General features: G+C 44.1%; 1 protein-coding gene across 3 annotated transcripts in view; it reads right to left on the bottom strand.

Moving 5' to 3' along the window:
- Positions 1-24761: 24761 nt before the first annotated feature.
- The window catches only part of Slain1 (SLAIN motif family, member 1), a 59662-nt gene continuing 56644 nt past the window's right edge, over positions 24762-27779 (bottom strand). For all 3 annotated transcript variants that reach the window (NM_001393854.1, NM_001393855.1, NM_001014139.2), the window contains 2 exon segments: positions 24762-25860; positions 26897-27182. In NM_001393854.1, the coding sequence (NP_001380783.1) occupies positions 25785-25860; positions 26897-27182 (362 nt within the window). In that variant the 3' untranslated portion in view covers positions 24762-25784.

The raw sequence follows: 27779 nt of genomic DNA, 5'->3' as shown, positions 1-27779 counted from the left end.
TCTTGGTCTCAAAATTGTATTCTGAGCTTTTGGGCTAATATCCATTTATGCATACCATGTGTATTCTTTTGTGATTGGGTTACCTCACTCAGGATGTTATTTCAAGTTCCATCCATTTGCCTAAGAATTTCATAAAATCATTGTTTTTAATGGCTGAGTAATCTCCACATTTGCAACCCCATAGAAAGAACATCAATATCAACCAACCAGAACCCCCAGAGCTCCCAGTGACAAAACGACCATCCCAAGAGTGCACAGGGATGGATTCATGATTCCATCTGCATGTGTAGCAGAGGATGGCCTTGTTGCACATCAATAAGAAGAGAAGCCCCTGGTCCTGTGAAGGCTTCATGCCCCAGTGTAGGGAAATATCAGGGCGGTGAGGTGGGAGGGAGTAGATGGGTGGGAAAGGGAGCACCTCATTGAAGCAGGGGGTAGGGTGGGATAGAGGGTTTCTGGAGGGGAAACCAGAAAATGGGATAACATTTAAAATGTAAATAAAAAGACACAACTAAAAGCATCACGTCAATAAAAAAAAAAAAACTAAAATGTCTCCTTCCCCCTTAAAACAAGCAAGTGTGATTTGTAAAATTTAAGGAGAAAAAAGGTTAATAACGATGAGAAGGAAGAATGGAAAAGGGGATTCAGAAAGTATTGGAGGATATAAATAGGAAAACAGAATAGCCGTCTGCAGGAATGGAGCCGAAACACATAGACAATGAGGTAAAACCATGTTTGGAGGAAGCAGCTGAAGCTGTTGTGTGGTTCTGCACCAGCTCCCTGAGGCCTATCTGTGAAAGGCTTTTTCTCCGGGGCAGCCTAGGGATGACTAGGTTATCACCATAGTAGGGTCCAGTAGAGGTTTCAGACGGGATATGGCTCCAAAGGGATCCTGGGATCCTGTTTGTTCTTCTTCTATCCCCTGTGCACTCAGGCCTTGAGGCAAACAGCTTTCTGTCATGGTGTAACCAACCCAGATCCTCCCGGGCAGTCAGCGGAAGGCTCACAACCAGTGAGCTGAAATGAAGCTGTGTCCTTCACGGGCTTCACACACCCAGCATTTGTTACAGAAGCACACAGCTCCCTGTGGTCAGTGGCATTCTAAGGCTGAACTACTTTTATAAATAAGACAAGGAAATAGAGTTTCCCTCTCTAGGCTGAGAGTGTTCAGGGACATAGATGGGGTCTGTTTACCTTCTCAGTAACAACTTAGGGGGCGAAGTGGTTGAGCTACTAACCAGTTAAGCAATTCAACTGTGTACTGGTCGGTTTCCACAGATCATTTCGGAATCAAAATCTTGACACAGTCATTAATATCTGTTCACTATACATAAACAAGCCTAACTCGAGAGATTTAGACAATGTAGGGTAAAGGGGAACAAAGCTGAACTGGGGACACATTGCCCTGCAGACTGTGTGCTGCGTCTGTACTTCATGCTCTGTAGGCCTGGGCACTTCTAAAATTCCTCACAAGTGCCTAAGTGAGCTCTCTTGCTCACATCATCTCGCACCCTTCCCCCCACTCCCTCTCTTGTTCCTTTCTAGCAAAACAATCTCTTCTTGTTGTCTCTCAGATTCATGAAGTCGTTTCTCCTTCAAGGTCTTTTCCCTGTCTAATTCTGACTGTATAGACTGCTTTCCCACTGCTCTCCAGTTCTGACTGTGTAGACTACTCTCCCACTGCTCTGTAATTCTGACTGTGTAGACTGCTCTCCCACTGCTCTGTAATTCTGACTGTGTAGACTGCTTTCCCACTGCTCTGTAATTCTGACTGTGTAGACTGCTCTCCCATCACTCTCATTACCCTGTCCTCTCCCTTACTTGAGCCTTGCGAGGATGGTTCATCCATCTTTGCTTTTGCTGTACCTCACACTTGGTTTCACTGGTTTTAGGGTTAAAGTATTATATAGGAATTTATTCTTCCCTTAGCCACGCCCGGGATATAAGATATTTGTAGACAGGATCTTGGCTGACTTTCATCTCAGTGATATTGAAAATTAAGTGGATGTTTACTGAGTTCTCCCAAAATACTTGTCTACTGAGTAGACAACTAGGTAAGATACATGTAGGAAAAGGACATCAGCGCGGGCTAACACTGACGTGGGGCAAGGTGAGCAACACTGGGCCTTCCATGTTAGCGCGAGTGGTTTGCCTTCTATTCCAAATGTAACAGGATTTGTTTTAGGAATCTTAGGCACTCGATAGGTGCCTGATTAGGAGATGGAGGTATGTGAGGTCAGGGGGGTATGGAGTGGTGGGGAGCAGCCTGGAGTAAGAGTGGGACTGAGGCATGTCCAAGCCCCAGCAATCTAGAGCCCTGTGCCCCCAACTTTACCTAACTGGAGTTATATTCCTCTCCCCTATAAAGTCATGCCCTTAAGTATCTGGGATTCCTCCTTATGCAAATGAGGCAGCCCCAGCACCTTGGCCCCATTAATGATGTACAGTCACCTGCATAGCTGCTAACAACCGTCTGTAACTCCAGTTCTGATACCCACTTTTGCCCTGCACAGGCACTGCACACACATGGTAGGCATGTATACCTACAGGCAAAACATCCAAACATAATTTTTTTAATTCGTTTTTAATTTTTTTTAAAAGCTATATTTTTGGCTATGTGTATGAGCTCAATTGATTTCTTGCAAACCAGTATAGAAATCAAATTTTGGAGTCTTGGGGTTGGGGATTTAGCTCATTGGTAGAGTGCTTGCCTAGGGAGGGCAAGGTCTGGAGTTCGATCCTCAGCTCTGGGGTGGGGGGGTAAGGGGGGCCCCAGAGACCAAAATGTTGGTGTCTCGAATAATAATTTTGAGGCATGGCAGTGACCCTTAACTTTACAAAGATATGAATACATAAGCCACTGAATTTCCATTTATTTTATTGGAACAGATTTTTCTTCTTAAGTGTGATAATAGCCAAAATAATTCTATAAGCTAAGTAAACTTAAAACAGTTATTTGTTCATGTGTTCATTTGTTTGTTTGTGGATAACTACATAGCTCAGGCTGGCCTCAATCTTATAGAGATTTATCTGCCTGTGCCTCCCCTGTCCTGGGACTAAAGGCATATATCACCACACCACAGAAATTCTTTACATAAAAGAAAAACCTGTAAAATTAAGGATTTGGCTGTTTTTATGCATGCTATAAATAGAAAAAAAAAGAAAAAACTTAACTCATTTTCAGATATTTTTAAAAAAAGTTATTGCCACTTTAAGCAGGAAGAAACAATGTGTCTGTGGGAGACTTCACACAACCAGGCCAAGAGAAGGAGTTATAGGCCAAAAGATGTCCTCCTTCAAGCTGGAGTCATTTAAACTTTTTCTGCCTGGTCAGACAATGCGATGTCCCTCTTTCCAATGTAACAGTGAAAATATGTCACTGATTAGTTAATCTAAAACAGACACCAAGCCACACTGCAGAAACACAAACGTTATAAGTCTTGCCTTCGACTGAGCATAGGCAACCGCATTTTGCAACATTTTAATGTGTAATTAAAACATTTAAAGCAATGATGGAGAGGTCGTTTCTTACTAACAGCATCTAGGAAATCTGTAGGGCCAATAGAGGTAACAACAGGGGAAACTGAGGCAAAGGTATGCTTGAACGTCATGGGGCATTTAAAAATCAATAAAATAGAGTCCTCAGAGACTCCCGATCCTCGTCTGGGCTGGTGCAGTTGACATTTCTTTTGGGAATGTTTACATGTAGAGGAAGGATTTAATTAAGATCTGGAAGAATGCAACTCCAGCCTCCTTAGTCCCCCACACCCCACGTGGAAATGTGAAACAGATGAGTTCATTTGTTGCCAGTTGCATTTCAGGAGAAAGGATGGGTGGGTTTGAGGCTGACTTCCTAATTAAGGCTGATTAGCCCGTTGCGAGGAAGATGACACATCCCTGTGTGAGGAAGAACAGAGAAAGAGAATTGAGCAAATGTGGGTGGCATATGAGTTGAAAAAAAAAATGATGAATTTGATGATGACGGTGTTTCTTCTCAGAAACAAATGAAGGCCTAGCAGAGGAAAATCTGATTGTCATATATATTGTGTATGTTTTCCTCTTTAACTGAGTGATAATCTCAATATCAACAGTCCCTGCAATGACAATAATCAGCCACTTAAAAAGAAAAAAAAAAAACTGCTGGCAAGCTCAGCAGTAAAGGCTTTTGCTTATCGAGCCTGAGGGCTCCTGGTGGAGACAGAGAAGCCACTCTGAAAAGTCATTGTCCTGTGACCATCACAGGAGTGTGTGTGTACTCATGGACACACACCACTGCACTTACTGTATTTTGATTTCTTTACTTTAAAATGTTAAAGTTTCTAGTTGCAAGAATCCGTTGCATGTTCAATGGCAGTAATTGAGAGGGAAGTAGCAGGAGAGATGGGGACCAACCCACGGAAGGCAGACGGTGAGAGCTGTCATCAGAGGCCTTCTCTCTGTCAACAGTCACAGACAGATTCACAGAATTTGGGAACTTTCTTCACTCACGAATTTGGCCGTGAGTCCCAAGTCCACACCACTCTCCTTCTAACTAAGACAGCTGCCCCAATCGAAGCGCAAGTTGTGAGCCACCATATGCAGCTGGGAATTGAACTCAGGACCTCTAGAAGAACAGTCAGGGTGCTTAAACCACTGAGCCATCTCGCCCCAGCCCCACAAGTTGTAAAGTACACAATTAGAAGTGCTGGCTTGCAAGTTGGGTCACAGAGCCCGTGGGAGCACGACGTAGAATGCAGGTGGGTGCGGGTAAAGGTAGGAACTGGGGTTCTATGAAATTTCCCATCTTCCAGTGCCTGTCTCTCCCCTTCCTGCCCCCCTTAGGCTGTGTCCACCCTCACTGGAAGTTTTCACACCTCTAAGTATGAGTTACGTAGCACTGGAAAAGCAACCAGACAGAATCGCTGATCCTTGTAGGGAAAGCAAACCCCTCGCACTGGACCAGCCAGTGACCTTAGCTACAGGGTTGGGCTCTGTGGAGTTAGGACAGCTTTCAAAAACAGGCTAAGTGCAATGTCCTACTGGATGCCCCACGGTGTTAATGGTAATAGGCACGAATGATCCTTCCAGTTAAGCCAAATTAACAATGCTACCCATTGGAGCATTACCCAAGTCAGGGGAGATCACAAAACTATACAAGTGCATGTCTGTCTCTGTATAGGGCCTCACAGATACTACAAGTCCAGGCAGGCATGGCCCAAGACAAACAGAGGACAAAAGGGAGGGTGGGGGAAGGGAGCACATCTGAAGTGAGAGCTGAGGGGGCGGGGGGGGGGAGCAGGCTGCCGCCAACCTGAGCTGACTTCCTCAAGCAAGGACTTCCAGCTAGTGGTTTAGATCATACAAACCCATACCTCTCCCACACTTTCACACTCCCAAATTCAAAACGAATACTCAAAATGATAGCCCTTTAATAGGAACAGAAGAAATCATGGCTGAGATGACAGGAGACAACATGTCAACATCATTTTAGAAATCGGGAATTCTAAGAACTATTTATCACGGCCTGGTAAAGCCCTGGAATACATCTGTTCAATCACGCAATGTAATTGTTTCTCAAAAAAAAAAAAAAAAGTGTCTTCTGAAGAACCGGCAAGACCAATTGTACCGAAATCAACTCATGTATGGTTGAGACGTGTGCGTGTGTAATATGGATTTACATCATGCAAACTTTTCATTAGCCTGCTTGATGAATGAAAATGAGGGCACAAGCCTTCCAAGGTATGGTTGAAGAGAAGGTTTTTATTGTAGATACGAGGGCAAACACAGCCAGAAGCATCTGGAGGAGCCCAGAGCAGAGAGAAAGAAGTACTGTACACATAATCTGCAGGTCATGAGAGGAGACAGGAAGAACAAGAGAGGAAGGGAGGGACAAGAGACGGGATCAAGAGCCAAGAGACCAAGAGGCCAAGAGAGCAAAGAGAACCAAGAAAAGATCAGAGAGAGGGGAGTGTTGTGAGTGTCTGTGTATGTGTGGGGGGGGTGATGAGGAGAGGGGAACAAGATAGCACAAGGCCTAAATGGCTGGGTTATGTGAGTCAGAAGCTGAGGAGAAGGAAATGGAGCCCCTGTAGGAGAGATTTAGGGTAGGGTGCTCTGCTTGGAAAAAATGCTTCTGAACTCCATGAACTGCATTTCACACTGCCCTGCATGAACAGAATGAAACCCAACGGAACTGCATGACCTCAACTGAACTCAACAATAACCCCATCTCTCTTGCTACACTGCCTTTAAGGAGCCTCTCTTTCCTGTCTGCTCTCCTGAGAGTTGGTGTATCCTATCTCCGACTCACTCTGTCAAATCTTTCTCTGATTGGCCACTTTATCTGCCACTCAATAAATGTCATTTTGGGGGATTGATGGTGTGTCATTCCAGTCAGATCACACAGACCTAGAAGGAAGGTCTCCTTTAGATGTGATCCCTTGCCTATCGCTATAGTAAAATATCCCAAACTAGTAACTTCTAAGAGAAAAGGTTCGCATTGTTTCCTGTCTTGGAAGTTCCCATCCCTGACGCAGTGGCGCCACTGCTGTGAGCTTCTGACGAGATAGCACGTCAAGGGGGTAGCATGTGGTGGAACAAAACCATTCACCTTGTCAGTCAGGAGCAAAGGAGCTGAGACCAGTGCCCCACAGTCCCAGTTGAGGCCACGCCCCCACAGACCTGGCAACCTCCCCCTTGTCTTTGCCTCTGATGGTTCCAAGCACCCGCAACGATTACCATTCATTCTAGGGAACAAACTACCAACACATCCAATTCAAGCAATAGCACTTTGTTTACAAGACCTTTTACCGGGGGAGTAATATAAAACAACCAACGTCAGTCTGGCATGAGAGCTGAGGAGAATGTTTAAGACCAGGTTTAAAAAAAAAAATCAGCCATTTTCTCGAAAGCATCCACCTAATACATTGACTCCTTTACAAGAAGTAGGAAGCACTAAGTCTCTGGGAGTTTCTCGTATTCATGGTTGGTTTTTCTCTTGGGATTTTTCCAAGCAGAAATGAAGCAACATTCTGCAGACTGTGACTAAGCAGGGCTGCGAGTTCAGCCCCAGCTTCACGTAACACTGGACAGTGAGAGGTCCGTGCTCTTTCAGCAAACTGACTGGGAAGTGAAAATCCCTTGCTTGGTGACTAAGAATCCTGATGAGAACTTGTGCTTGGCAGGTGAGCTCACTGTAAGAACAAGGTCTCCGGTGGGCTGTGAAATCACAGGGTGAAGAGAGCCAGACTCTCCACACAGGAGAATCCAACTCCTCTGTTCCCAGGGAGGCTGGGCGCTGTCAAGAGCTCACGTGAGTGTGGGTCAACAGGGAAGATGTTCGTTCCCCACAGATATATACCTCAGGTATGACTGGTTCATCTCACGAAGGCTAATTCTATTATCTGTTGGCTTCAAGTATCTGAAGCTCACATTTAACAACTCTGACACTACACGCAAAAGACGAAGCTCTGTGGTCGCAGAGCGTGCTGGACCTTCAAAACTGGGCTCTGGAGGAAAAGACTGAATCTTCAGAAAATAGGCTAAGGAGGCTATGCTGTACGTACAGTATCGTTGGAATGACCAATGGCCTTAATCACAGTGTTTGAAGGCAAGAAATGCTTTTGATTCAGGCTGCTGGAGCTGACCAAAGGGCAGAGCATGGGTTTTTGCCTGAGAGCAACCAGGGACATAGTGATCTAGGTTTTAATAAAAGCTAAGAAGAGGTCTGAACCACTCAGCTTCTGTCATGGCAGAATCCTGACAGGAGTTCTAGGGAAGAGGAAAAACATACAGGGATCATGGTTTTAGAAGGCATTAAAGACGGGTCAAGATCAAAGGGAGTTACAGCTCTAGTCCTAGGGATTTGGTTGAGGTATTATTCCCCAAAGGACAAAGGGAAACAAACCTGGCTCAGAAGCATATCAAATCCTAGAGTTGCTTCAGAAACCAACTGGCTGTGAGGTGTGGATAGGGCGGATTTGCTCAAGGTTGTCTACAGACCCAGACATGGTAGACCTGACCACTAAACTCCATAGTCCTTCACCTCGTATAAGCTTAGAAGTAGTATCCTGAAGGGCCACACTTCAGAACGGTAGGTTAAGACTGGCTTTTGTAGAAAGTACCCTTATGAGTCCATTCTTACATTTCCCTTTCTACTTTTGGTTAACCCTTTTGCCAAACCATCAAGTGGATACAGAAAATGTTGGTAAGTGACGTAAGATTTTAGGCAACGCCATACGGAACACTAATTTAGAAGCTGACTTAGCAATCAGGGGGATGAGATGTTGGCCTCTGTGTCTCGCTGCTATCGGTGATAAACACCACCTTGTGCTTCAGTCTTTATATTGTCTACTTCAGCTTCATGGTTCCAGTGAAGAGGCAGCTAACTTTTTGTTGAAAAGTGCCACATGCAAATATTGAAGTTTAAAACATATTTTTATTTTTTAATTATAGTATAATTGCAGGTTTGGGCCCTTGCCTTTCCTCCCATGAACACCCTCCTTGATCTCGTCCGAACTCCTTTTCTTTAACTGTGGTCATGTGTACACATTCCCAGTAAACAATGCATCAGTCAGGGCCTTGTTACCTGTATGTATATTTTCAGGGCTGACCATTAGTGTTGGATAACCCTTTGGTGGGCTCCTCCCTGAAGAAGGCTGTTTCTCCCTCTCTCAGCGTTCCTCGGTTGCTTGGAGTTCTTTGTGTACGGTCGAGCCTCCTGAGCTTTCCGTCTTCCACATAAGCATAGATATTTTAGGTTATAGACGTGCATTGTTCTTCTCAGCCGTAGAATGTACGTGAACAAGCAAATGAGAGCATTGCCACTTTATTTTCAAAATCAGATCTGGTTCATCGGTTACCGTTTGCCGGTAGCTCCCACGTCACAATTTTCTGTCTATAATCAACGACAGCAACCAAGAGTACCCGATGGGCTTTTAACATCGCTACATTCTTTACACTTTTCATGATGAGATTTGATTTCCAAGCTCACAATAGAACCCTCGACTACCTAACCATCACTCACTGTCCCAAGAAGCTCTGATGTCTGCATTAGAATGTGCAGGGAGTTTTCCGAACCATTTGGAAGCAAGCAATATGTATCAGAAATTAAGATGTTAATGAGAAAGGGGCCTCTGAAAAGTAAGGGAAATGTTCCATGAGCGTCGTGCCCCTGCCTCCCCGCTGAACCAGCTAACTGGCTGTCAATCATCAACCGTGGTGGGACAACACGAAGCGCGCATGCTCGCCTCCTTTTACCTACAGAAGATGACAACATCGATTCTGTGACTTCAGACGGAAGAGAATGTGAGACCAATTTCCAGTTCTCTGTATCATACTGGCATAATTCTCACTGCTCAGAAAATAGCAAGACTCTGATTTATGCATAGAAGCAATGAAACCTTCAGAAATGTGCAGGGGTATCCGGAGAAAATACGCAAACGCTTCCTCAGTTCAAAGTAGTAAATCCAAACTCCCCTCAGTGACAATCATAGTGTTCCCAAGCTCCGTGTTTGCCAATCAGTAATGAGCCCGATGCAGTCCTCCCCCAACCCCCACCCCAAGCCAGATGCAACCCTCCCCCAACCCCTCCCCCAAACCAGATCCAACCTGACCAAACCTATCTACACAGGACTCCTCAGGTCACATCTCCTAGAACAAAGCCCTTCCAGTTCCATACTGAAAGGGACAAGACTTTAGCAGTGGCACAAGTAATGTGACCTGAGTGGGAATCCCGGGACCCCGCGTGCAGCTTCACCGGGGTCCTGGGAATGTACTTTTGAGTCATTCAGACGAACAAGTGAAGGTCTTGTTACTGCTGTCTCTTGTCTGCCTTTCTGTTTCTGGCACTGGGCTGGAGGCACTAGACTAGAACACAAAGACCACAGGCTCTTTTTCCCTTTGAGAGCCCCCAGTGTGTAACAAAATAGAAAGCTCTTGGTATCCAAATGCACGTGTTTCCTCTTCCTGCAGCCTCTCCCTCCAGTGATGTCATGGAAGGGCTACATTTAAAAGGCCCACAACAGGTGAGTCCAGACCACAGCTATTCTTATTTGAGGCATAATGTTTATCTTTGCTTCAAGAAAAAAAAAAAAAAGACAACAATGCAATCATCTGTCTGTGGTAAAAATATAATGTGTTTAACATTTTACTATGTGAGCTTCAGAATTTTACCTTTTAAAAAAATGCTGTTTTAATTAATTACTAAAATCTTTCCCACTGCCTTGTGCATTAACCTTCCTCTTGCCTGGATGATCCTTCTCCTGATTTTAGCTTTATGCTTCTTGGAGGTGTTTGTAAGTTTTAGCATAGTTTCATATGATTGTATGTAATTTATAATCTTGTTTCCATAGTAAAATTTAACCAATGCCTGTCACCTGGAGAAGACATTTTGTCGTGAGCTTTCCTCATTTAGCACCATGCTTTCAAGGTTTCGTCATTTTGTCCTTTATAACTTTACCACAGGATGGTTTCTCTAGTCCTATTTTTATTTGTGGCTCAATCATATTACTTTGTATTTTTTATGATAATAAAGGAAGAGATCCTAGAGACTCTCTCACTATATATATATATTAAATAATATATACGTTAAATAATACGTAAACATACATATATACATTATATAATATATAATATATACATATGTATGTAACATATATGTATATACATATACATGTATATACATATATAACATATGTATATATTATAAGTATATAAAATACATATAAATATATATTATATAATTATATAATAAGCATATAATTTATAATAACTATACTCATATATAATACTTATTATTTATATAATGCTCATTATATAATAAATATACTTATAATATACTTAAATATACTTGTACCAAATGCACATATATAAAACAGTTGGGAATGATGATGTGTCCTTTTTGTCTCAGCATTTGACAGCACGAGGCAGGAGGATTACAAATTCAAGGCCATCTTAGACTACCTAGCAAGTTTCTGTCTCAAAAGATTAAAAATAACACAAACAAAAATCTTCTTCTCATCAAGTATTCCTGTACTTTCTTCTCAGACATTAATAATATACTTGGTTTTTAGACATTTATCACTGTCTTCCTTTTAGAAATGGTAGAGCTGGCCATGCCTCTGACCTGGGCACCCCAAGGACCTTGCCCTACCTCTCACCTGGGCACCCTGGGAGAGCTGGCCTACTACTTGTGGCCCATTCCCATGTAGTAGTGTGGATGAGGGAGAGATACCCTTCTCTTCACTTCCCTCTTCATTACCTGGGGTAGGAAAGAGACCTGGCCCTGGAGTCTTGGGAGCAAGAGAGCTGGCTCTGCCTCTCACCTGCTCTAGCTCTCAGGAGAGCATCACCTGACAGCACAGAATAGGTGACTCAGGATGCGGGGGTTACACATGAGCCAGCCCTAAGGCTGTGAGAGTGGGAGAGTCCGTGGGCTGACCAGCTCCGATACCTCTCAGGTCCAGATCCAGGAGTTTGAATTGGCCTAACTCAACATCTACTCCAACAATAAACATGAAGAAGGCTGGCTGTTCTTACAGATCCAAAGCTGCAGGATCTCCATGACACAGGACAACAACAGGATATCAGAGTGGAGTCCCAGTGAGGGTCCAGTATTGATAGAGTTGCAGAAGCCAGAGGCTTCAAACCAGACCAACAAGCCATTGTGATCAACACTTGCAAGCAAAGAGGTGTGGGCAAAGGGTGTGCTGTGGGAAACGTTGACACACTACATTTCCTCGAGGAGATGTTTTACCTGCTGTGGGAGGTTGCAAGGGTGGAGGGCAGGTATGAGCAGAGGGGAACAGGAAAGAGGTACATGAGGTGAAATTCACAAAGAACCAATAGTTTTTTTTTTTTTTGTTGTTTTTTTTTTTAAGAAATGGTAACGAAAACAAAATTAAAAAGTAGAATCAAGAGATGTTCAAGTCACTTCTCTTTCTAATGTTGGTGTGTCAGCAGTGAACACCACCTGTGTTTTCCTAAGCTGGAGAAGCCATAGGGTGCATCTGTCAACTACAGTGTCTGCTTGGACACCAGTGAAAGCCAGTGTTCATGGGCTTACTTTCCAAGAATTCTGATTTTCTAAGGATCCCATGATGCACAGTAAAAACATGTGTACCGTATCAAACCAATCAGTCAAATTCTATAATATGGGTTGTTCCCGAACCTTAGAAATGGCACTTTGGCCCATGTGATCTTTATACTGTGGTTTCAAACAGTTTCGGCTGTAACCTTCCATGCTGAACCCTGTGTCACACTCTCTGGTCCTCGCCTGGGAGCTGCTTCCTCTAAATATACAACCATGTCCTGTACAAGCACTGAAATAACAGTGTGGTCCCTGGGGATGGTCAGACACTGCGCCGTGGCAACCCCTGTGGCCCTGGTCACTTCTGGGAAAGGCGATGACAGTGGATCCTGTCTCTGAGCATCTGTGAGTCGTCTCTGCCTGGGGTGGGACCTGGGAGCCTGTGCATTAGAAGAGGGATAAATAATCTTCCAAAACAAGATATTTAATTTTTACAATTTTAGGGGGGAGAGAAGCCGCCTGTATTTTGACATAAAATCAAGACATGTGGCTCTGAGATGTCCTTCTGGGTTCCTCCATCGGAGGATGTTGTTTTCTCTCTCCTCCAGAGCTTGAGGCTAATCCCTTTCACGCACCCCTCAGGAACCTGGCCCTACCATGACCCAAAGCAGAGCCCCCTGCCACCCTTGTGAGTTTACACTTTCTTCTACAAAGCAGCCTGCAGGCAAACTGGACCTGTCTGCAAGTCCTGGCATCCAGCAAGAAAAGATTCCAGGCCGAAAGTCTGTCACCGACCCTTCCCTCAGGCAGAGTATTCCGCCGTGCCCCCAGAGCTCTCCTAACTCTGAAAGTGCCCGTCATCACCTGAGAACTCCTTTTGTATGTTTCTTGACCCCACCTTGCCCTCAGTGAGGGTCAGGAACGTAGGCACACTTCAATCCAAGCTCATCTAACCACCCTTGCTTTGTCCCTAAGACTCTAGCTCCAACAGCAGGAATCGCATCTGTCAGCTCAAAATCATTAACTGCACCAGCCGCTACCGCGGTTTGGCTCATTCAGAAAGCGTGGCTGTGTGTCTCCCGCAGAGAGGCAGCATGACAGGGCTTAGGAGAACACAGTCCTGATCTTAGCACAGTCCTCCACACATGGAGGCAACGTGTATAATGCTTAGAACAGTGCAGATGGGCCAAGCTTCCTAAGCAGGTCTCAGTGATGACCAGCGCACAGAAGGGAGGTTCAGAGAGAGTGGTGGGAGCTGCTGATCAGAGCAAGATATACATACAGAGGAGCAAGGACAAGAGAGGGCAGGGAAACGCTGTGTAGCATACAGATCAGAAGAAATAACAGAATATTCTCATACGTAATAGACCAAATACACCTTGGATCTTCAAAATTATAGGGACATTATTAAGCTGACATCACCCAAGAGAGAATTCCTTGTAACAAATAGACTCTCAGGGCCAGAGCTCCAACCTGTGACAGTAGACACCCAAATAAAACAAAGGGCAGGAAATTTGTTCCAAATCCGACAAGACTGAGTGGACCCATTTCCTATTTCCTGCGGAGTGAGTCACAGGGCAATGTTAACTCAGCCTCTGATTTTAAGGTTGAGACAGTGCTGTGTCTACAATAATGGGAAAGAAAGGAATTCAAAATAGTATTTTTCATTCCTACAGTCATCTCGGTTTAAGCTGAAATGGCTGCCGGCTTAGGAAGAGTCTCTCCAAGCACCTGGAAGGCAAAGTCTTCAGATTCCAGCTCCTCCACAAGGCAGCATTTCCTCATCAACACCGGTCACAAGATTCATCGCTGTGCACAGAGGCAGCACAGCGCAAAGCAGGCATGGCGATGGGGCCGGTGGCGCGGGCCCCATGGTTGCAATGTCTCTTGGGACTCACAGTTATTAGGGCCTGCCTGGGTTCCCTAAACAGGACCAGGCAGAGAGGACGAACACAAAAGGGAAGAAAGAAGCTAGGAACAAAGGGCGTGCTTGACTACATATTTTGGATTAAACAAAAGTATCATACTTCTTTGGTTTTGAAAAGATTAGTTCTTGACTGCCAAGCCGAAGGCACCTTTTGCTTTTCTGAAGACACTATAGAGTAATGAATTCACTTACCAGAATTTCGGCTCAGAAAAGAATGGCTTAAGCCTCACTATACCTTGGGTAGATGCTGCCCTCCTGTGGACGGTACTGGAAATACACTTCTGCATATCGTGCTACTCTTTAACCGTGTGTACTTAGAATTAAATCCCTACTAAACCATCCAGAAGCAATCATTTTCACACAAACATAACTTACGATTGCTTAGGAATAAATGTATCCAGATTACTCATTAATAAAGTAATTGTCCCCTAAAACTAATTTTCAAATCATGGGTCATGAAATCTATGTACAGTGGTGATCTGCTTTTAACAGAAATGATACAAAATAGAAAATATTAGGCAAAAAAATAATTAAACTGGATTACTAGGACCCTTTGAAGGCCCCAGCAAATAAGAAATGGTCATTGTAAACTACGGATGGTGTGAGATGGGATACAATGAATCCTTTAGTGGGGAAAAGTCAGTTGATCTTTCTGTTAATTTGACCATTAGCAAATGAGGTACCGTAGGGGAGCAGCACAATCATTGCCTTCCGTGAGCACTTCCTGTAATCCCTCAAGTACACGACAAATGCACATCTGACAGAATTCATGACTCCTGGGTTCAGGCTACTTACCTGATTTAATTTTTTTATTGGATATTTTATGCATTTACATTCCAAATGTTATCCCCTTTCCTATCTCATTCCCCTACCCCTGCTTCTGTGAGGGTGTTTCCCCCTCCCACCCACCCACTCCCACCTTCCGGCCCTGGCATTCCCCTCCATTGGAGCATTCAGCCTTCACAGGACCAAGGGCCTCTCCTCCCATTGATGGCAGACAATGCCATCCTCTGTTTCATATGCAACTGGAGCCATGGGTCCCTCCATGTGGATTCTTAGGTTGGTGGTTTAGTCCCTGGGAGCACTGGGGTGGGGGGTCTGGTTGGTTGATATTGTTGTTCTTCTTATGGGGTTGCAAACCCCTTCAGCTCCTTCAGTCCTTTCTCTAACTCCTCCATTGGGGATCATGTTCTCAGTCCAATGGTTGGCTTCAAGCATCTACCTCTGTATTGATCAGGCTCTGGCAGAGCCTCTCAGGGGTCAGCCATGCCAGGTTAGGGTCAGCAAGCGCTTCTTGGAATCCACAATAGTGACTGGGTTTGGTTTCTGTATATGGGATGGATCCCTAAGTGGGGCAGTCTCTGGATGGCTTTTCCTTCAGTCTCTGCTCTACTCTTTGTCTTCATATTTCCTTTAGACGGGAGCCATTCTGGATTAAAAATTTGGAGATGAGTAGGTGACCCCATTCCCCAACTGGCAGCCTTGCCTAACCTATGGATATGGTCTCTACAAGTTCTCCCTCCCCTTTGTTGGGCATTTCAACAAATCTCATTCCCCTTGGGTACTGGGAGCCTCCCTCTTGCTTTCCTGGCATCTGAGACTTGCTGGTGGCTACCCCCCAGCTCCCCATCCCCCATTGATACACACATCTGTTCAAATTTCTGACCCTGAATGTCATCCCCATCTCCTCCCATACCTGATCCTGCCCCCCAACCCCTTTTCCCACCAACACTGAAACTAATAGAGAAAAAGTGGGAAAGGGCCTCAAACACATTTGCACTGGGGAAAATTTCCTGAACAGAACACCAATGGCTTATACTCTAAGATCAACAGTCAACAGATGGGACCTCATAAAATTACAAAGTTTCTGAAAGGCAAGGGACACTGTCATTAGAACAAAATGGCAACCAACAGATTGGGAAAAGATCTTTACCAATCCTATATCTGAGAGAGGGAACCCAAGAAGTTAGACTCCCAGAGAACCAAATAACCCTATTTAAAAATGGGATACAGAGCTGAACAAAGAATTCTCAGCTGAGGAATACAGAATGGCTGAGAAGCACCTAAAGAAACATTCAACATCCTTAGTCATCAGGGAAATGCAAATCAAAACAACCCTGAGATTCCACCTCACACCAGTCACAATGGCTAAGATCAAAAACTCAGATGACAGTAAATGCTGGAGAGGATGTGGAGAAAGAGGAACACTCCTCCATTGTTGGTGGGATTGCCGACTGGTACAACCACTCTGGAAATCAGTCTGGAGGTTCCTCAGAAAATTGGACATTGCACTACCTGAGGACCCAGCTATACCACTCCTGGGCATATACCCAAAGATGCTCCAACATAAAACAAAGACACGTGCTCCACTATGTTCATAGCAGCCTTATTTATAATAGCCAGAAACTGGAAAGAATGCAAATGCTCTTCAACAGAGGAATGGGAAGAGAAAATGTGGTACATCTACACAATGGAATACTACTTGACTATTAAAGACAATGACTTCATGAAATTCTTAGGCAAATGGTTGGAACTAGAAAATATCATCCTGAGTGAAGTAACAGAATCAAAAAAGAACATGGTATGTACTCACTTATTAGCCCAAAAGCTCAAATTACCAAGGATACAATTCACAGACTACATGAAGCTCAAGAAGAAGGAAGGCCAAAGAGCAGTTGCTTAAGGAAGGCCAAAGAGCGGTTGCTTCAGTCCTTCTTAGAAGGGGGAACAAAACATTCAAGGGAGGTAAGAGGTGGGAGGGACTTGAGTTAGTTCTTTAAGAGAACCTGGATCTCTTCAGAAAGATGCTTGAAGCCAAGGCAATAAGGAAAGGGCAGCAGAACAAGATACCACTACATCCCCACCTCCACCTCCCCTCCTCCACCCCCAACCCCCTCCCAGATAAACAGAACTAGCACAACAAGTGTCTGGTTCCCACAGCTCTGTGCTTGGATCTTAAAAGACGTTGGTTATTAAAAGGGAAAGGAAAGCAGTCACCCAGACACCCTAGAGCTGGCTTTGTAGCAGGCTAATTCAGCTCAGCCTGGTGTGGACTAAGGTGTCACGAGCCATTCCACATATATGCTGGGACCTAACTCCAATCCTAGCAAAATCAGTGCTCATCTGTAACCCCAGAACCATCTTTCCCAAATGGTCTAATTAGTCTGGGTATCATTAAAAAATTAAACTACTGTAATTATTTCTTGGCTGTCACACAACTTTACGAAATGTTCATTAAAAAGAGATTAAGAAATTGCCTTATTTTTGACTTGGGGAGCTAGGAGGGTGTCTTTTACAGAACCAGGTACAATGATAAATAAATGATGGTCTTGAAGAAGTGTTTCAATTAACTTACATGCTATATGTTCTAGTGTAGGAAAGTAAGTTTCATTAATGAATGTTTGGATCAAATGCCAATTATACTAGGAAGATGGAGGGAGAATATGAAGCCTTATATGGGACGTGAACGTCAGGATCCCAGCTTTCTTCCCTCCCTGGACATAGAATGCTGTCACCTGCTCCTTTTGCTGGGGAGGGAGGCCCTGTAACAGGCAGGTGGCATGTATCTTTGTCAGGAAAGCACCACGGAGTTAGCGCCCCAAACTTAATTTTCTCTTCTGCCTTGAACTCTGGCGCCCCCTACTGGTTTTATAAAGTGATGCAGGGCCCCACTTCACCATAGATACAAGTCAGAGGACAAGAGATTGTTTTGAACCAGAGACTTTGGGGATGACTGTGATAAAATCATTTAGAGCCCTTTCTGTACAGTCGCATTAGCGACTACTTCAGGCTTTGGATGCCACATAGTTTCCACACCTATTTAAAAAAAACTAACTAAAATCATCCTTTGCCTATAAACTGTAAAAGAAGGCTGGAAGCAGGATTGGATCTGTGAGCCACAGCTGGACAGCCCTGATTGAAAGCAGAGTGGATGGCTTCCCTAGTGGCTGACAACTTCTTCCAAAGCTAGAGCTGTTCTACACTCGAGCATGAACCTGCTGGAGGAACCCGTTAACACTCCTAGAAGGCACGCTTCAACTGACTGCTACCCGTTGAGATGTTGTGCCGTTTGATTTTCCGTTGCTATGATAAACACCAGGGCCATAGCAATTCGAGGAGGACAGGGTTCCATTGGCTTGCGTGTCCCCACCACGGTCCATGGAAGAGCATCACTGAGAGAAGCCAAGGCAAGAACTCAACCTGGAGGCAGTCAGCAGAACTATGATGAAATCCTGCTCTCTGGCTTGCTGGTCAACCTCGCCGTCATTTCTTACCCCTTTCAGAACCAACAGTAGGCTGATGTCGGGAGGGCTGATGTCGGGAGCATGGCATGAAGGTTTGTGAGCCCCCAGATTTCCAGAGTAACCAGGAATGCTGAGTACGCAGGACTATTCTCTAAAAGAATGGACAGAAAACCTGTTCTTCTACCCCCAAAACTGGGGACTAGAATGATTAGTAACCTGGCGATCTGTGTTATCTGTTGGGACAGGCTGGATCTAGCTCCCACAAACAGAACTGGGGATGGTAAGTGATCCAAATGACCCTCAAAGTCACCTGCTCCTCTGAGCTCCCACAACCAGGACCAGAGATACCTAACGTCTAATTGGCCCTTACTTTATCTATATAGCCAGAGGCTCCCCCAAGCTCGACCAATGAGGATTAGAGGTGGATAACCGCCCCAATGGCCTCTGTGCTATCTTATGACAAAAGCCAGGCCTTCCTCAGGCCCTTTCAGTTATCACAGGCATCCAATCTCTAGAACCTATCTTCTTGGAAGAAATGGCACGTACCCGGAGTTGTGATGTTCTTGTGATGAGTCCTGATACTTCCTTGTGCACCAGGGATTCCATTACAGCAGGAGACTTTTCCCCAAATTATACTGTTTAAATTTGTCAGGAACAAACAGGCTGACATCAGACTCCCTGAAGTTTTGATCCAGGTTGATGATGTCAATCTGAACCAGGTTTTCATTCTCACCACTTCACAGTTTGCTCCCCTACCCCCACCTGCCATGACCACCTGCAGGGCAGGTCCCCCCTCAAGCTGGGCCTTCCCACATCAAGAATTATTCAAGAAACAGCCCCCACAGACTCTCTATGGGCCAGGCTTCTGGATGTATTTTCTCAGTTGAGGTTCCCTTTCCCCATGAACGTAGCTTGTGTCAAACAAACAAATAAACAAAACTACCCAACAGATAAGTTATAAAAAACAAAAAACAAAAAACAGCTCAGCTCTTGAGATGACAGACCTGGTACCTTTGTAATATCCTCAAATGTTCTTGAAGGGCTTAACTATTTGCCCACAGTGGCATCCTTAGCTTAACCAGTCCTTTTGCTACTTTGGTTCTTGCACCTCACAAACTAAACTACTTACTGTTTCAGGATCTGCTTTGGATCTGACATGGTATTGGTCTTTAATACAAAGAACTAGTTCCAGAAGTGGGGTGCTTCTGCTTAATGCTTAAGGCATGTTACCAGTCTAGCAGTCAAGCAGTGAGATTGGGAAAATGGCTTGGAGATGATTCAGAGCTGGAAGAAAAGTCGTCCACAGCACGCAGTGCCCAGATACGTGCTAAAGCTGTTGCCTGTGATAACATCTGCAAGATTCTGGGGTGGCAGACCACTGCTCTTACTTGCCTCTAATGCTTGGATGAGAAGAAGCTGTCAAACACAAGTCCCCTTATTGACTTGGCTCTGTTGGAACCAAATCTCCCACCAAATCTACCTTATTCCCTGGCAGATACCCTGGCAGGCTCGGTCTATGCTACTACATGGACAGCCATCCTCAGAGGCATACCTAACCTGGTCCATGGTCTGTCCAGTGATCTGGAGGCACTACATACCTCTTAACAAATTCTTCCCTGTTTTACTTAATGGAATTTCTTTCAAGTTCAACAAGATTGTTACAAATTTTCTTTTGCTAGATCTGAATAGGACCCTATCATGTGTATAAATACACACACACACACACACACACACACACACACACACACACTCTAAGGCTGTCTCTCATTTAGGCTATTTCTTTATCTTGGTCATTGTAAATCATGCTGCAATGATCATGGAGAGCGGGCATCTTTTGGGTGTACTTGTTTCTTAGGCACATGCTGGCATTGAAATTGCTGGTGCAGAGAGACAAATGGTGTACGATCTCATTTACGTCCAGAATAAAAATAATAAACTCATATACGTTGACAGCGAGAATACTGTTCCTAGAGGTAGAGCATGGAAGAAAATGGAGGTGCTGGGACAGAAGCTCGGTGACAGGTAGACAGGAGGGTAAGTTCTGGTGTTAGATTGCATGGTATATTCTAGTGACTGATGATGTACATTTACAGTAGTTAAGAGACTGTCCTAAATGTTTAGCCAGGAATAATAACAAAGAGTTGACCTGATGGGGAGGTTGCCTTAAAGCCCGCTGCTGCCCATCTCACCACCTACTTTGCATGGGCACAGTCCTTCTGAATTTACCTCCTGCCTATCCCTTCAGCTTTTCTTTATGGTACTTTCCCACCCTACAATGTAAGTAGTTCAACTCATCCAGAGTTGAATTTTTATTCTTTGCAGACATTTCTCTTGTATACCCTAATGCCTGGACGGTGAACAGCAATGAATATGTTGTCCCTGCTTCCACCCTGATCTTCCTTCAACCATTATCATAGAAGGGTGAAGTGGGTTGACAAATTCATGTTTGCTCAAACCAGTGCCCCCTCATCAAAAAAAAAAAAGCCTGACTTTGAATTCAGCCCCCATCACTAAACAACTCTGTTACCTGGGACAAGCTGTTTAACCTTTCTTTCCCTGAACTTTCTCATTTTACAAACAGGGTGCTGACATTTCACTCCCCAAGGCTGTGTGTGGATTGCATCAGCGATGTTTCTGAAGAACTAAGCAGCGGCCTGAGCATGTGCTTGTACAATACCAGCTTCCCATCTCACATCGAATAAAACAGGAAGTCCTGAACACGGACCTGAGGTTTGAAGGGACCTTGCCCTGCCCCTTCCTCCAACTCAGTTCTTATCACTTTTCTACCGCTCGGAGCTCACACTATGGACACACACAGGAGACCAGGAGCTCACTCTGAACACACACAGAACAGAAGTTCACTTCACGAACATACAGAAAAGGAACCCATGCCTGGTTTGATGCTCATCTTTTTCCACTTTGAAATTCTGAATGTTTTCAATGATGTGACTGCACTTCCTCCTGAGCCGGTCCCACAAACCAAGCATCTAGTCTGACACAAGCACACACGTCCAGGTGTACCTATCGTCTTTTGGCCCATCCAACACCTCAAATCATTCCTCATCTCTCTGGATAATCAGTCCCCTCTCACAACCCCCACATAGGCTCAGATTCCTCTCTGGGGTCATGTCTGTTATAGCTTTAGTGTCTAACACAAACCTTGCCTCTCAACAAATATTTGTTCAGTGAATGGACTCAGGACCTCATTTACAGTAAAGTAACTGTGCTCTGAGTTGGTGGTGCACATCTCTAGTCCTAGGTACTGGAGAGGCTCAGGCAGGGCAAGGACAATTCACCATAGACTCATATAGAACGACAGAAGTTAGGCCATTACACTGAAGCAGCCTGAGAATCTTGCTGTTTCTTCCCCTGTCCCCATCACAACACTGTGGACCTTCCTCAAATGTCTATCCTAAATATTGAATCCTTTCACTTTTCTCTGAGTTTCCAAGATGCCCCTGATAAACAAATGATTGCTCTCCTATTTGCCACTCAAAACTTGACTTGCATGCACAAAGATTAGATAAGAAAGAAGACTAGAGAGACTCACATTGCCTCAAAGGAAGATAGAGATGAGTGACCTTTAATGGCATTGCTTGGTCATTGTCATGGCTATTCCTGGTTGTCAATTTGATTACATCTGGAAAGAACTACAATCCTGACGTGGAGGCCACACCTGTGATCCAGATCTCGAAGCTGGAAGACAGGTTTCTGACCTGGACCTTGGCATGGAGATCTGGAGGCAATGAGGCAATGAGAATCTTAGGCTCGGGCAAGGCAGTGCACACCTTTAATCCCAGGAGACTGAAGGAAGGAGATCTCTGGGTTCAAGGTCAGTCTGGGACAAAGCACATCTAGGCGAGGTGGTACACAATATAGGAGACTATGTAATGGTCATAAGACATGTTCCTTTAAGACACAGGGACTAACCTTCAAAAACAACATGGCAGGGCTGGGAGACAGATCAATATTTATGTACTCTTACAGAGTACCCAGCATCCATGTCAGCCAACTGCTCATAAAGTACTCTGGTATCTCCAGACTTCACAGGAACCTACTGGAACATTCCCTCCCTTCCTTTCTTTTCCGTTCTCTTCCTAGCCCCCCCATCCCTCCTTCCTTCCCTCTCCCTCCCCCTTCTCTGTCTGTCTGTCTCTGTCTGTCTGTCTGTCTGTCTGTCTGTCTCTCTCTCTCTCTCTCTCTCACACACACACACACACACACACACAAACACACATACACACACACACACAAGAAAACAGACAACTCTTTTTTTAAATTGTAAAAACCCAAGCAAACAAAAATCCCAATTGCACGGCTTACCGGACAATATTAAAAAATAATTATGCTCATCAAAATACCTAGGAGAATTAAAAGAAAACATATATAAATGAAAAGGGCTTTTAGGAAAAAATTAACATTATGGACCAATAAAAGAAACTCTCATAGAAAAGAAATGAATCTGAACAAGGATCTATAAGTATACAAGCATCAAGCATTCAATAAATGAACAAAAATGAAAGGATATTTAATCGCACTAGCACCGCAGAAGGTGGGAATGAAAACCAGAGACACCAGCACGCCTACAATTTAAACATTAAAGACCAGCAATGCCAACACCTTGGGACAACTGGACTTCTCACGTGCTGCTGGAAAAATGCAGGGTTGTACCACCTTTGGACATTAGAATGGGATCGAATCTGGCGGAGGTAACAGAAATGTTTTACATTTTCTACAGGGCCCTTCGCAATTCTTATCTCTACATACTTAGGTTCTTGTGTAACGTCTTCCTCTTGAAGATTGGACCTACCGACAAGCTTTTCATGAACTGGCTGCGTGGTGACAGGCCACTCTGCAGACATGGTCTGAAGGCTCTCTACTTTCGCCTTGCTGGTATCCACGGTTGGCTCTTACTGTCAATTCTCCACCAGGGCCAGTCAGGGTACGTCGAGTGAGAGACTGCTTCTCAAAACCAGGAGACAGCCTTCTTCAGAGTAAAACCCAAGTCCTCGCTGTGGCCTATTGTGTCCTCCCTGGGCTTGCCTGTCACCTCCCTGATTTCATCCCCATGACTTTCATCCCTGTTCTCCAAATCCCCCCAGACACCTCAGCTGCTGGTGTGGGAACCGCTATGCTGAGCACCCACTTATCCACCGCACATTACATTTTAAGTTGTTATCATGTACATCCTACAGTAAACTGTGAAGACAGACATCATGATATTCTGTTCCATAGAATGTCCAGGCTAAAAATATCATGAAGACTCTTTAGAACCGAGTCTCTCCGTTTCCATTCAGTGCAGCTTGTTAATGACATCTGCCCGGTGTCGGTCTGCACAGACAATTTTTATGATGTCCTGTGTTCTCTCAACTCTCCTTACCTGAGCTTTCGACCTGCACAGCTCTCAGCATGGAGCACAGTGTGGTTTACTAACTTGTTTAAGGTTTTACACACTCTCTCTAGAATAAGAATATAAAATCCAAGATGAAGATACCTTTACTTCTAACCCGCAAAGGGAATTACAACTTTTAAAAATGTAAGTTAAATAGCCACGCTGAAAAATCAATTAAATCCTTTAATCTCTTCTGAATAAAAGATATCAACTGATATATATCATGTGATATATGCTAAATTAACTACACGTGTTCCCAGAAAGAACATGGTAGTAAAGAAAAAGGGTTTTGGGGCTGGAGAGATGGCTCAGTGGTTAAGAGAACTGACTGCTCTTCCCGAGGTCCTGAGTTCAATTCCCAGCAACACATGATGGCTCACAACTATCTGTAATGGGATCTGATGCCCTCTTCTGGTGTGTCTGAAGACAGGAACAGTGCACTCATATAAATAAAAATAAATGAATCTTTAAAAAAAAGAAAAAAGAAAAAAGACTTCTGAGTCAGTCGGATGAAAAGCACCTTCACAGATTCCCAGCCAAATGCTTTCCAAGGCTGACGTCGCTGAGACCCAGGGTCTTCGTCTTTAAAGGGGGATTAACAGCATGTGACTGATAGATATAAAAGTCAATTCATGTAGATGAAATGCTTAGCACGGATGTCATCACTAAAGACGTGTTTGGTAACTACTCTTTCCTCGTTCATATCCATTTCCATGTACTTACAACTTCATTTTCAATAAACGTTACTCCTACAAGTCGTTTTAGCTCTGTAGAGAACTATGTACAAGAGAAAGTTAAAAGTTAACGAATATCTACAGACACCCCTTTAAAGCTTTGGTAAAACTATGATGCCTTCAGAGAAGGTCACATACAGAACAGTGGTAGCGTTTTGCTGTTTTGCCAACACAGAATTTTCCAATTCAACATCCAAAGGCTATTCAGGTCCCCAGTGACACTGTGTCCATTCACAACTGTGTCCTGAACAGAATACGTTCTAGTGGCCTTCTTGAGACCAAATCTTGTCACCCAATTGAAACCTCGTATTTCTTATCAAATTTTAGAGAAAGAGAAAACGTAATCGTTATTGTTGTGGCTGCAGCATTCTTGTCCTCGGACATCACAGCAGGAATGAAACACGGGTGTGGGATTCTCACTTCTGGTGCTGCGTGCACATTCACGCGTGACCTGACATTGCCGAAATAGAGTCTTTATTTCCGAACATTCGAAAACAGCAGTGCACACAGTTACAAACAGTAAAGTCACAGACCATAAGAAAGCATCCATTAGTGCAAATGGGTTTTTGTAAAAGGTCTATCAAAAAGATTTATTTGCTTTAAAATGCGTTCGTTTCCAGAAGCATTGTTAATAAAACATTACAGTTTCGTCCTTTGTAATAAAGTATTGAAAATCAATTGTGGTTGAGTAGCAAACATTGCGGGTCTTAAGTGCAACGGGTCTGTGATGCCATCATAAATATGAAACTCATGTAAGACAATAAATTAACAATGAAAAAAGACAAGACCGCTTAACTCTGCCGTCTGGCTGTCTCCTTTGCGACGCTTTAGACTAAATTGTGCTCGTTCAACGTAAAGTTATGTCTCAAATCGTATGGTATGGTTTTTTTTTTTCTTTTTGCTGATATAATCCCTAGAGCTAAAAAAATAGTACCTTACCACAAAAATACTTTTATGGCACAAAATTTAAGTTGTTCCATAGTGGTTCACATAGGCATAAAAAGAAATAGGCACAAAAAAATAAAATTCCTGTAAACTATAAAAAAAAAATTAAAATCCAAACCATGTTATAGAACCTAGTTGTAAATATGCAGTGTATTAAAATGCAGAACACGTAATGGAAAGGTGTTTAGAACACGTAGGTAAAATGAACAAAGGTACTTTAAAAACCCCATATGGCAAAGCATTATTGATACGCCTCAATCTCTCTCAAAAAGTATTCAGGTACAGAGCAGTTCTACAAAAACTTCCTAGATCTAAGGTAACAATACCGTGGCCATGGGTTTGGGGTTGCCACAGTATTTCAGGCAGAGAGTAAGTGCGATCGTTAGTCTCTGGTGATTGGTCCACTGAAAACGATGCCGTGCGCACGTGTTAGGGTGAAGGGGAGAGCATCCCAGCATCCACGGTTACCCAGCCAGCTAGGTAACACACCCTCATTTTCGATTCTTCCCATTCTACAAGGGTCCATAAAACTGCATCAGTAGCAACCGTCTCTCCAATTTCCATCCCTCAGTGTGCTGAGTGAAGATAGAGGCTTGGGGGGCTGCAGGAAACTGTTAAGGAGACGAAGAAGGCAGACGGGCTGTTAGTAATCCCGCCCCTGACATCACTCACTCTGGTCCCCTCCCTCTCCCATCAGGGCTGGTTCATCCCCTAATGACAAGCTGTTGTCACTGTCACAAGTGTGTATCAAGTTACATCCTTCGGGGTTCTCATAGTGTCTGCCCATCTGCCGGAGCGGAGGCCAGAGCACAGAGCCACATACGCATGCGCACAAGGTAATTTTCGCCCGGCCAAAAACAAATTTAAGATAGAAAGTAAAAGGTAAGATCCTCAATGGGGAAAATAGCTAAAAACATAAACCGACTTTATTGAACACATGCATAAATTCTTGGCATTTATTTAAATAAATGTTTCTACCATACTAACGAAGAACTGAAAAGTAATCTTGAAATATTTTCAGTATTTCAAAAATTAATTTCGAAAAAAACCCGAAAAACTTTTCTCAAGTTTGAAGAAAAAAGATCCTCTCATATTCTCTAGGGATACAAATCCAACCCTCCTCCTTCAAGAAATAGAGGGCCCCAATAATGGACACATATATGTCATGTAATTCTGTTCAGCCATGAGATGTCACATCTCTGCATTTAGCAAGGAAAATAAGCCAGGATTACCGCCACTACCTTTGTCTAAAATGTACCCTATACAGAACTTGGCATTTTTAGGCCAAGAAAAAAGCTTGCTTGGGCCATCTGGAACTTACAATACAAACTGGTTCCTGCTGAGTAAAACTAAGATGTTTTCAAACCTTGAGCGGAGGTGTGCAGACCTGAAGGAGGGAGGAAATTTGCTACACAAGTAACCTGGGGCAGGGTGGAGCGCGAGCTCCACAGATGGGCCAAGGAATCAGAGTGAAGGGAGAGAGAGCGGAATCTGACTGCGCAGAGACATCCACCATCTGACCGAGAAAGAGGGGCCCGGAGAGTGTCGTAAGGACAATGACCTGTGGTTAACCTGAGCCAGAGAAGAGTGAGGGTGAGCTGGAGAAATTTCCAAGCAGCGATACAGTCACAGGGATGAAGTTCTCACCTCCTGACAGGCTGTGCAATCTTGCTTCGAGGCAGGTTACTCCCATTTATTGCCAAGGAAGGTCGCGGAAGGGCGCTGCGGCCCATAATCCCGGAAGCCGCAGCTTTGTTTGGGGTAGGGATGCCGGTGTTGGAATATAACTGTGTGCCATTGGACAAAGGCATGCTGCTGCTGCTGCCCTGAACAGTCGGACTGACGTAGGCTGTGGCCTTCAGGGGCTGCCGGATGGGCACTGGGAAATGCCCCACGCTGTGGACTCTGTGCTGAATCTGTCCTGGTGACGGGACTGCCGGGGAAAAATAAAGTCAGTGTGAGGGACTTGCACTGCCTTCAATTAGAAGTGTTACATTCAGAGGCGCCTATGTTTCTGAAAGCAAGAGGTAAGTGATGTACGGGTGCTAAGCACCCTTCAGTGGGAGAGAATCCCCAACAGGGCTCTCCTATTCTGTCTGTCTGCAGTCCTATGCCTGAATACAGTTGATCTATGAACAGCATGAAGGTCAAAAATCAGATTATAATTCACGACTTCCCCAAACTTCAGTCAGTACCCTCCTTGACTCAAAGCCTTATCAATTAACGTTGTCATATTATACTTAAAATAATCAGGGTTTATGCGGTATCTTTGTGTTTATATTTCTCTGGCATATGAGTGGGGACATGGATGGTCTCTAAGTGCAAGCGTAAATTATAACAGATTTGTATATACGTATGGTATTAAATAATAAAAATAGCATACCAAGTATCTTTATTTTATGTATTAATTACATATTCTTTTCTCAACTTCCTTGAGATTTCTAAGTTGCAAGATTTACCTACAAGTTTTTTCAAAATAAAACTTTTCAAATCTCAAGAGAAACCAGTAGAGATATAAGCAGACCTGCTC

This window comes from Rattus norvegicus, chromosome 15, assembly GCF_021556685.1.
Source record: "Rattus norvegicus strain SHRSP/BbbUtx chromosome 15, alternate assembly SHRSP_T2T, whole genome shotgun sequence".
NCBI lineage: Eukaryota > Metazoa > Chordata > Mammalia > Rodentia > Muridae > Rattus > Rattus norvegicus.
This window is presented reverse-complemented; position numbering and strand designations above follow the sequence as displayed.